At 40.5% G+C, this 12,248-nt stretch overlaps 1 protein-coding gene across 5 annotated transcripts in view; it reads right to left on the bottom strand.

Moving 5' to 3' along the window:
- The window catches only part of LOC109922295 (calcium/calmodulin-dependent protein kinase type II subunit delta), a 274,180-nt gene that overhangs the window by 76,212 nt on the left and 185,720 nt on the right, over positions 1-12,248 (bottom strand). For 3 of the 5 annotated variants that reach the window (XM_048597035.1, XM_048597047.1, XM_048597057.1), the window contains exon 6: positions 2,674-2,746. In XM_048597035.1, the coding sequence (XP_048452992.1) occupies positions 2,674-2,746 (73 nt within the window). Of the gene's footprint in view, positions 1-1,675; positions 1,749-2,673; positions 2,747-12,248 lie in introns of all 5 variants that reach the window. The other 2 variants (XM_048597041.1, XM_048597052.1) reach the window with 1 other exon arrangement.

Below are 12,248 nucleotides of genomic sequence, written 5' to 3'. Positions count from 1 at the left end.
CCCCCCCCCCCCCCCCCCCCCCCCACAACCCCCAAAGTTCATCCCTAGAACTCAAACTTTCCCTCACCCCAGGAGGATGAGCAGCACCAGCCACCCAATTCACTCTGCAACAATGACGCCTCTTCGGATATCATCCTGATAGGAGCTTGGGATTCTACAGGCAGTCGGTAAAGGCATTGTGTGAGGGCATGGAAAGGATGGAGAGGAGTGACCATTGTCATGGGATGGGGGGGGAATGGTGAACAGTGCCAGGAGGGGAGGGTGAACATGCCAGGGACGTGTGGGGTAGTGTTGGAGATGAAGTGCAGAGCATATTGCTTGTTTACGAGCTGGATATTTCCAAGTGTGGTGGATTGCTTTGACACTCCAACTGATTTACTTTGAATTTTGCTGGTTTCATATCTGCTAGAAACAGCTCTAAGTAAATCTAAGTTTTTCCGCTCTACTTAGTCTATATATATGTTGTAACCTGCAGTATTTGATTTGCACTATTCAACGTTTTGTTGCCATGTGTGGATTGCTAACTATATATGATTCAGCCCAATACATAATCCCATAGAACTTTCCCAATTTATAACAATTACTGTGGTCATGCAGTAAAGAAATTTTAACTCAGATTTTTTTTTAAATAGCATTGTCTCTCACAATGTGTTTCATCATCTTTTTAGACTCTTGTTTTATTTATACCCATGTTAAATTATCCTCCGTTATTGTTTGCCACGTTCTCCTTCCTGGTTCTGCTTACGCCCCACTGTTCCCTTGAGAGATTAAAGCCTTCGCCAACTCCCCTTTTGTTCTTTCTTTTAGGACACGGGCTCCACGCAATCAGTACACCTCCTTCCTGTTCCAGAGTTGGTGCTGGTACCCATGAAAAAGCACACCTCTCGCACTCACCAGCCCATTCATCACATGCTCATTCTCCCAATTTGTCTGCTCCTGTTCCCATTTTCAAATGGCTCAGGCAATAATCCAGAAATTATTACAGGAGGTTCTACCTTTTTTTTCCAAAAAGTAGTTTAGGGCCCAACCTCTGATACTGTCTCTGTTCCTATCTATGTCATATGTTTGAAATGGATTAACTCCTTCCCTTTCCAAGTTTCTCTTTTTGAGAATATAACTACTGATCCCAAAGGTAAAAGGTAAAAGGAATTGTTTCAGAAAACGAGTAAGCAGAAAAAGAATGAAAAATGATCTACATACTTAAATGTAGTCTGATGCAGTGAAAATATAGTCTTCTGTCTGAATCAGATTTGGATTTTTTTTTCTTTGGATCTCCTAATGAATACTGGACAAGCTAAAGCCAGGCTGTTTGTGGTCCCTGACCCTATGTGATCAGTTTATCAAACCTTACTGGGGTTGTGTCTGAAGAATGGCCACCATCAGTCACCACCTTCAAAACCGCAAGCAAGCATGGCTGAGAAGACTGATAATAATGAGAACCGGAGATGCTCATAATTTTGTTGCAGAAATTAAAAGAGATGCCCTTGCTTCACAAATCCATTTCCCTCCTTTAGTCAGTGACACATTTTAGGGACACTGATTTTTGAGTCAAAATAATCACCTGGTACCTACACGCGTTGACATTCACCTAAGGAAGTTGGAACGAGCTTTGACTCCATCTCATGCATGACTGCAGGGCAGTATGAACTTTTCAAATCATATTCAAATCACTCACCTTCAGGTCTCGATGGACCACACCCATCTGATGGCAGTGAAGCACAGCCTCCAGGATCTGCTGAATGCAATGACTGCATGCAAACACCAGGGGTGTGTGTTAGTTCCCAGCTGACACTCACTCTCTGTGTACTGTCGGCGAGACTGGCTTCATAGTCAATAGCAAACAACTGGTGTTTTGTTGAATTGTCCTTAATGGACCTAAACACAGATGCTCCAGCAGAATAACCATTGGCACATTAACCAAGAGTTCACAGCTTCCCTGCAATGACTTGAATTAGATTTACAGACATCCTCCTTTGAGCTGTTGGCTAGACATTCAGTGGCCACCATACAGTCATGATTAGCCAATGAGAAAGCAGCAGTAGGTAGCCACTTCGTTTCTTTCAGGTAACTTTTAGCTTTGGTAAACAAAATGGTTACTATGACACCACCTTTGGAAAATAAATGACTGTCAAATTGATGTTAATCATTCTCAATTTTTCATCTTTCAATAATACTTTTTGTTAAATAATATAGTGCGTAAACACTATAGTCAACATAGCTATTAATTTAGATTAAAAGTGTTATCATATTTTAAATATTTCATCATTCCTAATTTTTCTGACTGCCTATACGTATTCCAATGGAGTAACGTGTGACCAGTTGTACAAATAATTGCTATCACAGTCCAAGTCTCAGAACAGAAGTGGTGTTCATTCACACGCAGCAATGCATCAATAGCAAAGTTTTCTTTAAAAAACTGCAACATATTTACACACCCACACCTTTCCCCATCACAATTCAAACATGTTAATAAATGTTCATTGTCCGGAACCTTAAAACTAGAAAAAGACTTTGCCCAATTGATTTTTTCGACCATGATGCATAGCAGACATGTGGACTTGCAAATAGGTAAAAGGCACCATGCAGTATATGCTGAGGCAAGGGTCATCTTTAAGACTGTTTTCCCATCCCTATTAACATATTTCTGCTTGCATTTCATGGGTAAATACTGACCTTCAGGTCCCTGTGAACTATGCCATTAAGGTGACAATGATTTACACTTTCTAGAATCTGCTGTATACAATGACTGTGAAGAAACAAGGGCAGAAATGGAAGGGAGAAGAAATTTAGGGTACATATTCACAGCACACACATAGAAAGTTCACAGTACTGAACAGAAATTCTTCAACTGCAACTTGAAAAAGGAATAAAGCAGTGACAGCAACGAAGCCACACTTAGAAGTTTTTTTTTTAAAAAGCATCACAGTCATCACTGAGAACAATTTCTAAAAGAAATCTAATCAGCTAAAAAGCAAATTTGATCAAAGCTTACAGATGGTTATTTTAAACATTCCAGACAGACAAAACACAGCAAGTTGCATTTCATATTTTAAGAAAGTCATGATTCACTAGTACTGTGTATGACAAAGTAAATCTTAGTGTAATTGTAATAAAATATAATTAGCACTATCTTTTCTTTAACCCACATACACAGACATAAGTGAGAATTGTTCACAAATCCCATCTATATTGATAGGATAGTTTTCTGTAATGAATGAGCGGTTGGAAAAATATCAACTGTCATTGATAAAATGGCTGCAGAACAAATTAGATACAAATGGGACAGGAGCTGATGGTACTGAAATAAGGTCAGTTTTGCAATTTTAAAAATTTTCGTTTAACAACTGCAGTGCTCACCTCACTCTTCAATGAAAGTAGCATAACCTTGACATACCAAGTGGAAAATTGCCATCATCCTAGATTGGGGATGGGATGGGGTGGAATGAGGGTGGAGAACAGGAGTATTTGGATCCCTGTACTTCCTCATACCCATGTTATGTGTAGCTATAGGTTAGATGATTGACCTTTACGCTGGGTATAAGTCTTTGCTTGGAACTAAATTCATACACCTTCTGATCAAAGGCTGCAACACTGGGATCTGAAGCACAAGAAAAAGACCATTATCTACACATAACAAAAGCTCCAAATAACATTCGGTCAACCAATAAAATAAAATAAAATTGGTTTCACGTCAGTAAATCAAATATCTTTCACGGAAACTGAAGATCAACGTCAGCACTACGAAATCTAACATCTTTCTTCAGCAGGCCTATCTCCACAGAGAATTAAAGTGCACCACAGTAAAGTAGATATTGGCGTTGAAAGTCTGAGAACCTGAATATTAAGGGTACTTGAAACAGGCTCTGGTTAAGAGAATAGTGTTTTGTGAAATCTTGAGAATTCCAGCAAGTAGTTTCCTGAAGTGAGTTTGAAATGAATAGTTCAAATCTTTACCAAATGAGTGGTACCCGCAGAGGGTGTGTGGGTTCTAAAATGCAACAAAGTAGCACAACTAAATAGGTCCCTTTAATTAATTTTTCTAGTCCCCGTTTTGTGCCGAGATCAGCCAAGGGGGTGTCAATATAATGCTAATGACCCATTTTGCTGTGCAATTCGGTACCTAAAAGAAAAGCTAACGCGTATCAAAAGATCGACCCCCCCTTTTCATGTAAGGTATTTTCCTGAGAAAAGTTACACCGATTGAACTTGGGCAAACAAACAGCATCACAATTGTTTCACAGCATTCCAGTCTGCCTTCAAAGCATGCAGTTCACACTACTTGTGTGCCAAAATGGAGCAAGAGTTTAAGTGTAAGAAATGTAAGTTTACGTAAATCCACTTGACCACAGTTTGAAAGTAAAAACAGAAAATACTCATTGGGTCAGGTAGCTCTGCCATTCTGCTGCCCCCTTCCCCTGTGTCCAAACGCTCACCTATGGCCTGGGTCCCTAAGCATTTCTGGGCCATGGGTGAGTGCATTTCCAGCAACAGAAACTACCCCCCAGGTGGCATTGCTGAACAATGTAGAGCTCCTGCTTCTAACTGGCTAGTAACTTTTAGGCGGTGGGATTTCTGCTCATGGGGTAGATGATCCCAGGCAAGGCACTCAATGTAGTGGGTTTTCTCCAATAGAGGCAATATGGGACTCTTGTCAATTCTCTAAACAGCAGAGAGCGCCCCTTTGAAATTATGTCCAGGAAACACTGCATTGTCAAAACTGCCTTCTGTCAGATGTGATGTTTAAAAGGAGCTTCTGCACAAGTGGGCATTAAATGTCCTAAAGCACAGCCTGTGGGGCAATAAGTAGTTTCTTCCAGTGCTTCGACCAATATTTGTCCCTCAATCAACACCACCAAAAGCAGATACACTGGGATTGATGGGATTGCTGTGATAAACTATAATTATAAATAGTCTATTCAGTCCAAGACAGAATTTATGGTCTACGCCAAGTTACTTCTGTCCTTCCTCCTTAGCCCTACCATCATAACTCCCTACTTTCTACCCTTTTGTATGCATTAACACGATTGATCCTTAACCACTGCTTCTCGTGGCAAGCTTCACATTCTCACCATTCTGATTCAAGATCTTTCTTCTGAATTTCTTATTTCATTTTTTTTATAGTTACTATGTATGGTAACTAGAAGTGACTAAATGGCATGTTCTGTACTCAAACACCCATCCACCCAACCCCCAGGAAATAAAAGCACTTTCCAAAACCTCCATAAAAACATTTGTTTTAAATTTAGAAGCATTAGTTTAGCATCATTTTAGCAAGGGACAAAAGAGCAATCTGATGACCCTTTCCTGTTTATATAACTTTCCTGTTCAAGTAGCATTCCTGAAAGTTTATTTGGGTTCTCTCCACATCTTTATATTGTGTTTATATAATATGGCAGCAGGAACTGTACACAGTCCTCCAAGTGCAATCTAACCAAGGTTCAATCCCAATTTTGCATAACTTGACCACTTTACAATTCTTTTCCTCTAGAAATAACTTCAATGCTTGTTTTCCTATTTTTTTTTTGGAAATGATCAAAGTAACCTATAATGTTATGTTCAATGGCTCTTTGGTGTCAGGGTATGATTCTTGCTTAGGGCCTTGACCACTGTAGATATGCAAGAGATCCCAGGTTCAAATCCCTGATGAGCTCTGATTTCTTAGAGCGGCATAGTTGCTCAGTAGTTAGCACTGCTGCCTCACAGCACCAGGGAACTGGGTTCGATTCCACTTTCCACCTGTGCAGAGTTTGCACGTTCTCCCTGTGCCTACATGGATTTGCTTCCATTTCCTCCCACAGTCCAAAGATGTGCAGGATTGGTCATTGCATCCAGGGATGTTCAGACTAGGTAGATTAGCCATGTGAAATGCAGGGTTACAGGGACAGGTGGGGGAGGGATAGGTCTGGGTGGGGTGCTCTTTGGAAGGTTGGTGTGGACTCGGGCTGAACGGCTTGCTTCCACACTGTAGAGATTCTATTTTCTGCGTATTAGTACGACTGTACTCCTCTATCCCAGTTAGAGTCTTATTTTCCAAGTAATACGTGGCCCTCATCTTTTTTTCTTAAAAATGGAAACCCACACTTATCTGTTTTGGAATTCATTTGATAATTACTTTCTTATCTCAAGCTTTTGATCATACAGATGAGGAGCGAAAGTAGACAATTCCAAGTAAACCATTAAAAGTAGACCATTAATGGTTGTAGCCATTACAGAAACTTGGGTAACTCAGGGACAGGAATGGTTGTTGGAAATTCCAGGATTTAGATGCTTTAAAAGAAATAGGGAGGGTGGTAAAAGTGGTGGAGGAGTGGCATTGCTAGTCAGGGCTAGTATAGCAGCTACTGAAAGGCAGTTCGAGAATGATATGTCTACAGAGTCAGTTTGGGTTGAGGTCAGGAACAAGAAAGGAGCACTCACTGTTGTTTTTTTTTTAAACAGACCCCCTAATAGTTGCAGAGAAGTGGAGGAGCAGATTGGAAGACAGATACTGGAAGAGTGCAGAAGTCACAGGGTTGTAGTCATGGATGACTTCAACTCTCCAAATATTGATTAGAAACTTTTTAGATGTAATAGTTTAGATGGAGTGGATTTTGTCCAGTGTGTTCAGGAAGGATTCCTGACAGTACATAAATAGACCTACACGAGGAGGGGCCACTTTGGATTTGGTGCTTGGCAATGAACCGGACCGAACGTCAGACCTGTCGGTACGAGAGCATTTTGGCAGTAGTGATCATAACTCTGTTACTTTTACAATAGTCATGGAAAAGGATAGGTACATACAGCAGGGTAAGGTTTATAATGGGAGAAGGGTAATTACAATGCTGTTAGGCAAGAACTGGGTAACATAAAATGGAAACAGATGCTGTCAGGGAAGAGCACTATTGAAATGTGGAGATTTTATGGAATGCATACTGTGTGTGCTCGATATGTTTGTCCCTAGCAGGCAAGGAAGATGCAGTCGAGTGAGGGAGCCTTGGTTCTCAAGAGTGGTCGAACAACCGGTTAAGAGGAAGAAGGATGCTCATATAAGGTTTAAGAAACGAGGATCGGAAAAGGCTCGAGAGGGATATAAGTTAGCCAGGAAGGAGCTGAAGAAAGGAGAGCTATAAGGGGGCATGAGAAAACCTTGGCAGATAGGATCAAGGAAAACTCCAAGGCTTTTTACACGTACGTGAGGAATAAGAGAATGACCAGAGAAAGGGTAGGGCCGATCAAGGATCGTAAAGGGAATTTGTGCACGGAGCCTAAAGAGATAGGAGAGGTCCTTAATGAATACTTTTTTTCAGTATTCACAACTGAGGGACCTAGTTATAGAGGAGGACAGTGTGAAACAGTCTGGCAGGCTAGAGGAGGTCAATGTTAGTAAGGAAGATGTACTAGGAATTTTGAGGAACTTGAAGATAGATAAATCCCCCAGGCCTGATGGGATTTATCCAAGGATTCTATGGGTAGCGAGGGAAGAGATTGCCGGGTATAGTGCCGGAAGATTGGAGAGAGACAAACGTCATTCCCTTGTTCAAAAAAAGGGAATAGGAATAACCCCGGAAATTACAGGCCAGTTAGTCTTACGTCAGTGGTGGGCAAATTATTGGAAAGGGCTCTGAGAGATAGGATTTATGATCACTTGGATAGGCACAGTTTGATTCGTGATAGTCAGCATGGATTTGTGAAGGGTAGATCATGCCTCACAAACCTTATTGAATTCTTTGAAGAGGTGACCAAACACGTGGATGAAGGTAGAGCAGTGAATGTGGTATACATGGATTTAAGTAAGGCATTTCATAAGGGTCCCCATGGTAGGCTCATGCAGAAAGTGAGGAGGAATGGGATGGGGGAAAATGTGGCAGATTGGATTCAGAATTGGCTGACCCTTAGAAGACAAAGGGTGGAAGTGGATGGAAAATATTCAACATGGTGCTCAGTTACGAGTCGTGTACCACAAGGATCTGTTCTGGGTCCTCTTCTATTTCTGATTTTTGTAAATGATTTGGATGTAGGAGTGGAAGGGTGGATTAGTAAGCTCACAGATGATACAAAGGTGGGTCGAGTTGTGGATAGTGCGGAGGACTGTTCTAGGTTACAAAGGGACATTGATAGGATGCAGAGCTGGGCTAAGAAGTGGCAGATGGAGTTTAACCCTGAAAAGTGTGAGGTGATTCATTTTGGAAGGACAAATTTGAAAGCAGAATACAGGGTTAACAGAAAGTTTCTTGGCAGTATGGAGGAGCAGAGGGATCTTGGGGTTCATGTGCACAGTTCCCTGAAAGCTGCCACCCAGGTGGATAAAGTTGTTAAGAACATAAGAACTAGGAGCAGGAGTAGGCCATCTGTCCCCTTGAGCCTGCCCCACCATTTAATAAGATCATGGCTGATCTTTGAGACTCAGCTCCACTTACCCGCCCACTCACCATAACCCTTAATTCCTTTACTGTTCAAAAATTTATCTAGCCTTGCCTTAAAAACATTCAGTGAGGTAGCTTCAACCACTTCACTGGGCAGGGAATTCCACAGATTCACAATCCTTTGGGTGAAGAAGTTCCTCCTGACCACAGTCCTACATCTGCTTCCCTTTATTTTGAGGCGATAAAGAAGGTGTACGGTGTGTTAGCTTTCATTAATAGAGGGATTGAGTTCAAGTGCCGTGAAGTTGTGCTCCAGCTATACAAAAGCCTGGTTTGGCCACATCTGGAGTACTGTGTCCAGTTCTGGTCACCTCATTACAGGAAAGATGTGGAAGGGTTGGAAAAGGTGCAGAGGAGATTTACCAGGATGTTGCCTGGAATGGAGGGAAGGTCTTACGAGGAAAGGTTGAGAGAGCTAGGGTTTTTCTCTTTAGAACGACAAAGGATGAGAGGTTACTTGATAGAGGTGTACAAAATGATCAGAGGTATAGATGGAGTAGACAGCCAGAGACTTTTTCCTAGGGTGGAGGTAGCTATTACGAGGGGGCATAGTTTTAAAGTGAGTGGAGGTAGATATAGGGGAGCCATCAGAGGAAGGTTCTTTACTCAGAGAGTGGTAGGGGGGGAATGCATTGCCAGAGAGGGTAGTGGAGTCAACCTCATTAGGGGCATTTAAACGGCTATTAGATAAGCATATGGATGATAGTATAAGGTAGGGGTGGAGGTTAGATAGACTTTAGGTTTAGGGTAAAAGTTCGGCGCAACGTCGTGGGCCAAAGGGCCTGTACTGTCTGTATTGTTCTATGTTCTATGTTCATTCAGTCCCTCAAAGCTATTCCGCTATGCTGCAAGGTCAGGGCTGACGCATTTGTTCTTGGAATCCCACAATCGCACAGTAATGAGACCATATCTGAAAGTAGATTCTTGTAATGGATAGGGCCAATCAAAGCATAAAACCAAGACTCAATTTAAGTGAAAATTTAGTTGCTGGAAGGTGCCTGGAATTTACCAAATTATTGCTTTTTCTAGAAAGTAACTGTCTAACCAGGAAGAAAATAGCGTAGCTACATTCACAGTCATGTATGTGACAGTAACAATGACTGACATTAAGCTAATAAAAGTCTTAGTGGTTTCTTTCTCTTTTCTCTCCCCATAATTCATAGCAATTTTTAGTTTACAGGTAACAAAGGGCAATTGAAGAAGAAATAAAATTTCGCACAAGTACTCAGCTGAGTATTTTTAAATAATAACCATGGTAACCCATCAAATTAGGTGAACTCAAACCGCATGGCTTGTGTGCGGTTGTGTGACAGGCAAGCATCTTTTTAGCTACATCTACTTTTACACTGCGGTAATTACCACTCTCTATTTTGAGTCTGTTTTATACTGCAAGGCCATGCATCTCACAGAAGAAAACAATAGAAATTACACACTTGTATCCATAAATGAATCAGAAAGTTTAAAATTCCTTGATTAACGCAAGCAATTCTTTTTTATACCTTCCCTTCCAATTATCTTAAATCACCTACTTCAATAATTATTACACAAATTCCCTTTGCACTTTAGAGCTAAATAAACAGACATCATTTTGGGAACTAATTAACTACGGCACTGTGTATCACTGAACATCCATTCAACAGCAACTAATGTCAAAATGAATCTTTACATTGTTACCAATTCTGTATCTGGTACACAGGATCCTTGGTGGTTTTAGGATTCTATCTTTAAGGTAAGTGTCCTGTTCTGAAGACTGCCAGCCAGCAAGCCTGGGTGGTTAGATTGTTACAGATTCAAGGGGCCCAGATGCTTTACTTGGGAAAAAAAGTGCCAAGTGTTTCCTCTTTGAAACATCAGGCTGTGTGCTCATTGACGGACAGTCTCCAAGGTCCCAGCAAAGTGTGGAAATGTAATATCGTAAACAAATGTATTTTAAACTGTCCATTTACATCCAAAATCTAAAACAAAGGGCTGAGGTCTCCAGGGTAACTAATCAATATTTCTGCCTGGATACTAGGATCATGTGATTCATGTTGCCATGGAGATGGGCTTTGAAAATGGAAGATGAAATTTGAAAGAAGTTAAAACATACGTAGAAGATCTGCATAGCTTTAGATAGAGGGAGAAGTCTTCATGAAATTTGCACAATATAAAAGTTCTGGAGTTTAACATTTTTAGGCTGGGTAAAGAAACGATCAGAAGTAACTAGTCAATAATTATTTGATTGGGTGTCTGCTTGAAGGACAGTACAACATACACTTAGTAGTAGTTTTGTTTTGGGTGCATTAGAGGTTCTATTCTGTAGGTTGAAGTACAAGCTACCTACAAAAATAATGTTTTGTCAAAAGTGCTTTTAATCTATCTGTTACAATAAACATATTAAGATGTGCTCTCTCGTCACATTATCCATTCAGTTATTAACTGAAAAGCTGAATTTATTTTTAAACATTTTTGGCCTCTATAAGACTTAAGCAAATAGCCTCATCACTATGTGGTCAAAAACTAGGTGCATCTTAACAGAGAACAGTGAGGTAGATACATATAAGGAGAGAATGTGACAGCCTAGGGCCTCAAAAGCAGAAAGGCTTAGGAAATAGAGAATGCAAGAAAACAGAACTGGTAAGATTATTAAGGCTACAAAAAATTATACAGTCAGGTGGCAAGGCCATGGAGGAATTGAACTATAATAGAGAGAATTTTAAATCTTAGATGTGATAAGAATGGGACTTTGTGCAAGTCAAAATAAGGCCATGGAGAGCTCTTCGCATTTGGCAGGCAAATGGAAAGTCATTTATTCCTAGATGAAGGGAATATAAATGCAAGGATATTTTACTACAGCTGTACAGGTTGATGTTGAAACTACACTTGGAGTACTGTGTACAGTTTTGGTCCCCTATTCAAAAAAAGGTATAATTACTTTAGAAGCAGTTCAAAGAAGATCTACAAAACTCACTGTCAGGATAAAGGACTTATGAAGAAAGATTGAAAACGTTGGATCTGTATTAACTGCACAGAAGAATGAGGTGTCATTTCAATGAAACATACAAGATCTTGACGACACTATTTAGGGTGGATTCCTAGACGGTGTTTCCTACTGTTGGGAGACTAAAACTAAGGAAGATAGCTGAAGTTAAGAGTCTCCCCATTAATTGAGATGAGAAGAATTCTTTTCCTCCAGAGATAAAGGTAAATTTTTTAATTTATTCAAGGCTGAGTTATGTACAGTTTTTAATAGACAAGGGAGTGAAGGATTCTGGGGTACAAACAGGAAAGTAGAGCCAAGACCACAACCAGATCAGCCACGATTTTTTTGAATGGTGGAGCAGGGTCAAGGGCCAAATGGCTGAATCTTGCTCATAAAGTCCAATGCTCCTAATTTGAAATCTATGGAGGATGCAGGACAGGAGGCTGGCAAAGAAGAGTATTGGAACAGTTGGGTGTAGTGGTAACCAAAACAAGGATGACAATTTTAGCAGCAAATGGGCTGAGATCTGGGGGGAAGATGGTGGTATCACTAAGGAGGAAGTAGCGACCCTGGTGATGGAAAGCAGTTGCTGTCAGAAGCTAAGCCTGCCATCAAATAGAATAGTGCATTTGCAATAGGTTTAGCTCAGATTAGTGATCAGAAAGGGGTTTAGAATCGGTGACTAAGGATCAAAGTTTCTGACAGGGGAGTTGTAGACAGTAACATCAGCATTCTCAATGTTTAATTACATTCTTCAATGGATCTTCTGAGAAGAAAATTTCACCTTGATTAGAATGTTGGTATAACGGAATACAAACTTCCAAAATTAAGTCAAAAATTCGTGTGATTGGAATTCTGTAATGTATTATCATTCATCCCTAAGC

The sequence above is a fragment of the Rhincodon typus genome, chromosome 1 (genome assembly GCF_021869965.1).
Source record: "Rhincodon typus isolate 14 chromosome 1, sRhiTyp1.1, whole genome shotgun sequence".
Classification (NCBI taxonomy): domain Eukaryota; kingdom Metazoa; phylum Chordata; class Chondrichthyes; order Orectolobiformes; family Rhincodontidae; genus Rhincodon; species Rhincodon typus.
The sequence above is the reverse complement of the archived record's forward strand: the minus strand, read 5'-3'. Positions and strand labels throughout refer to the sequence as shown.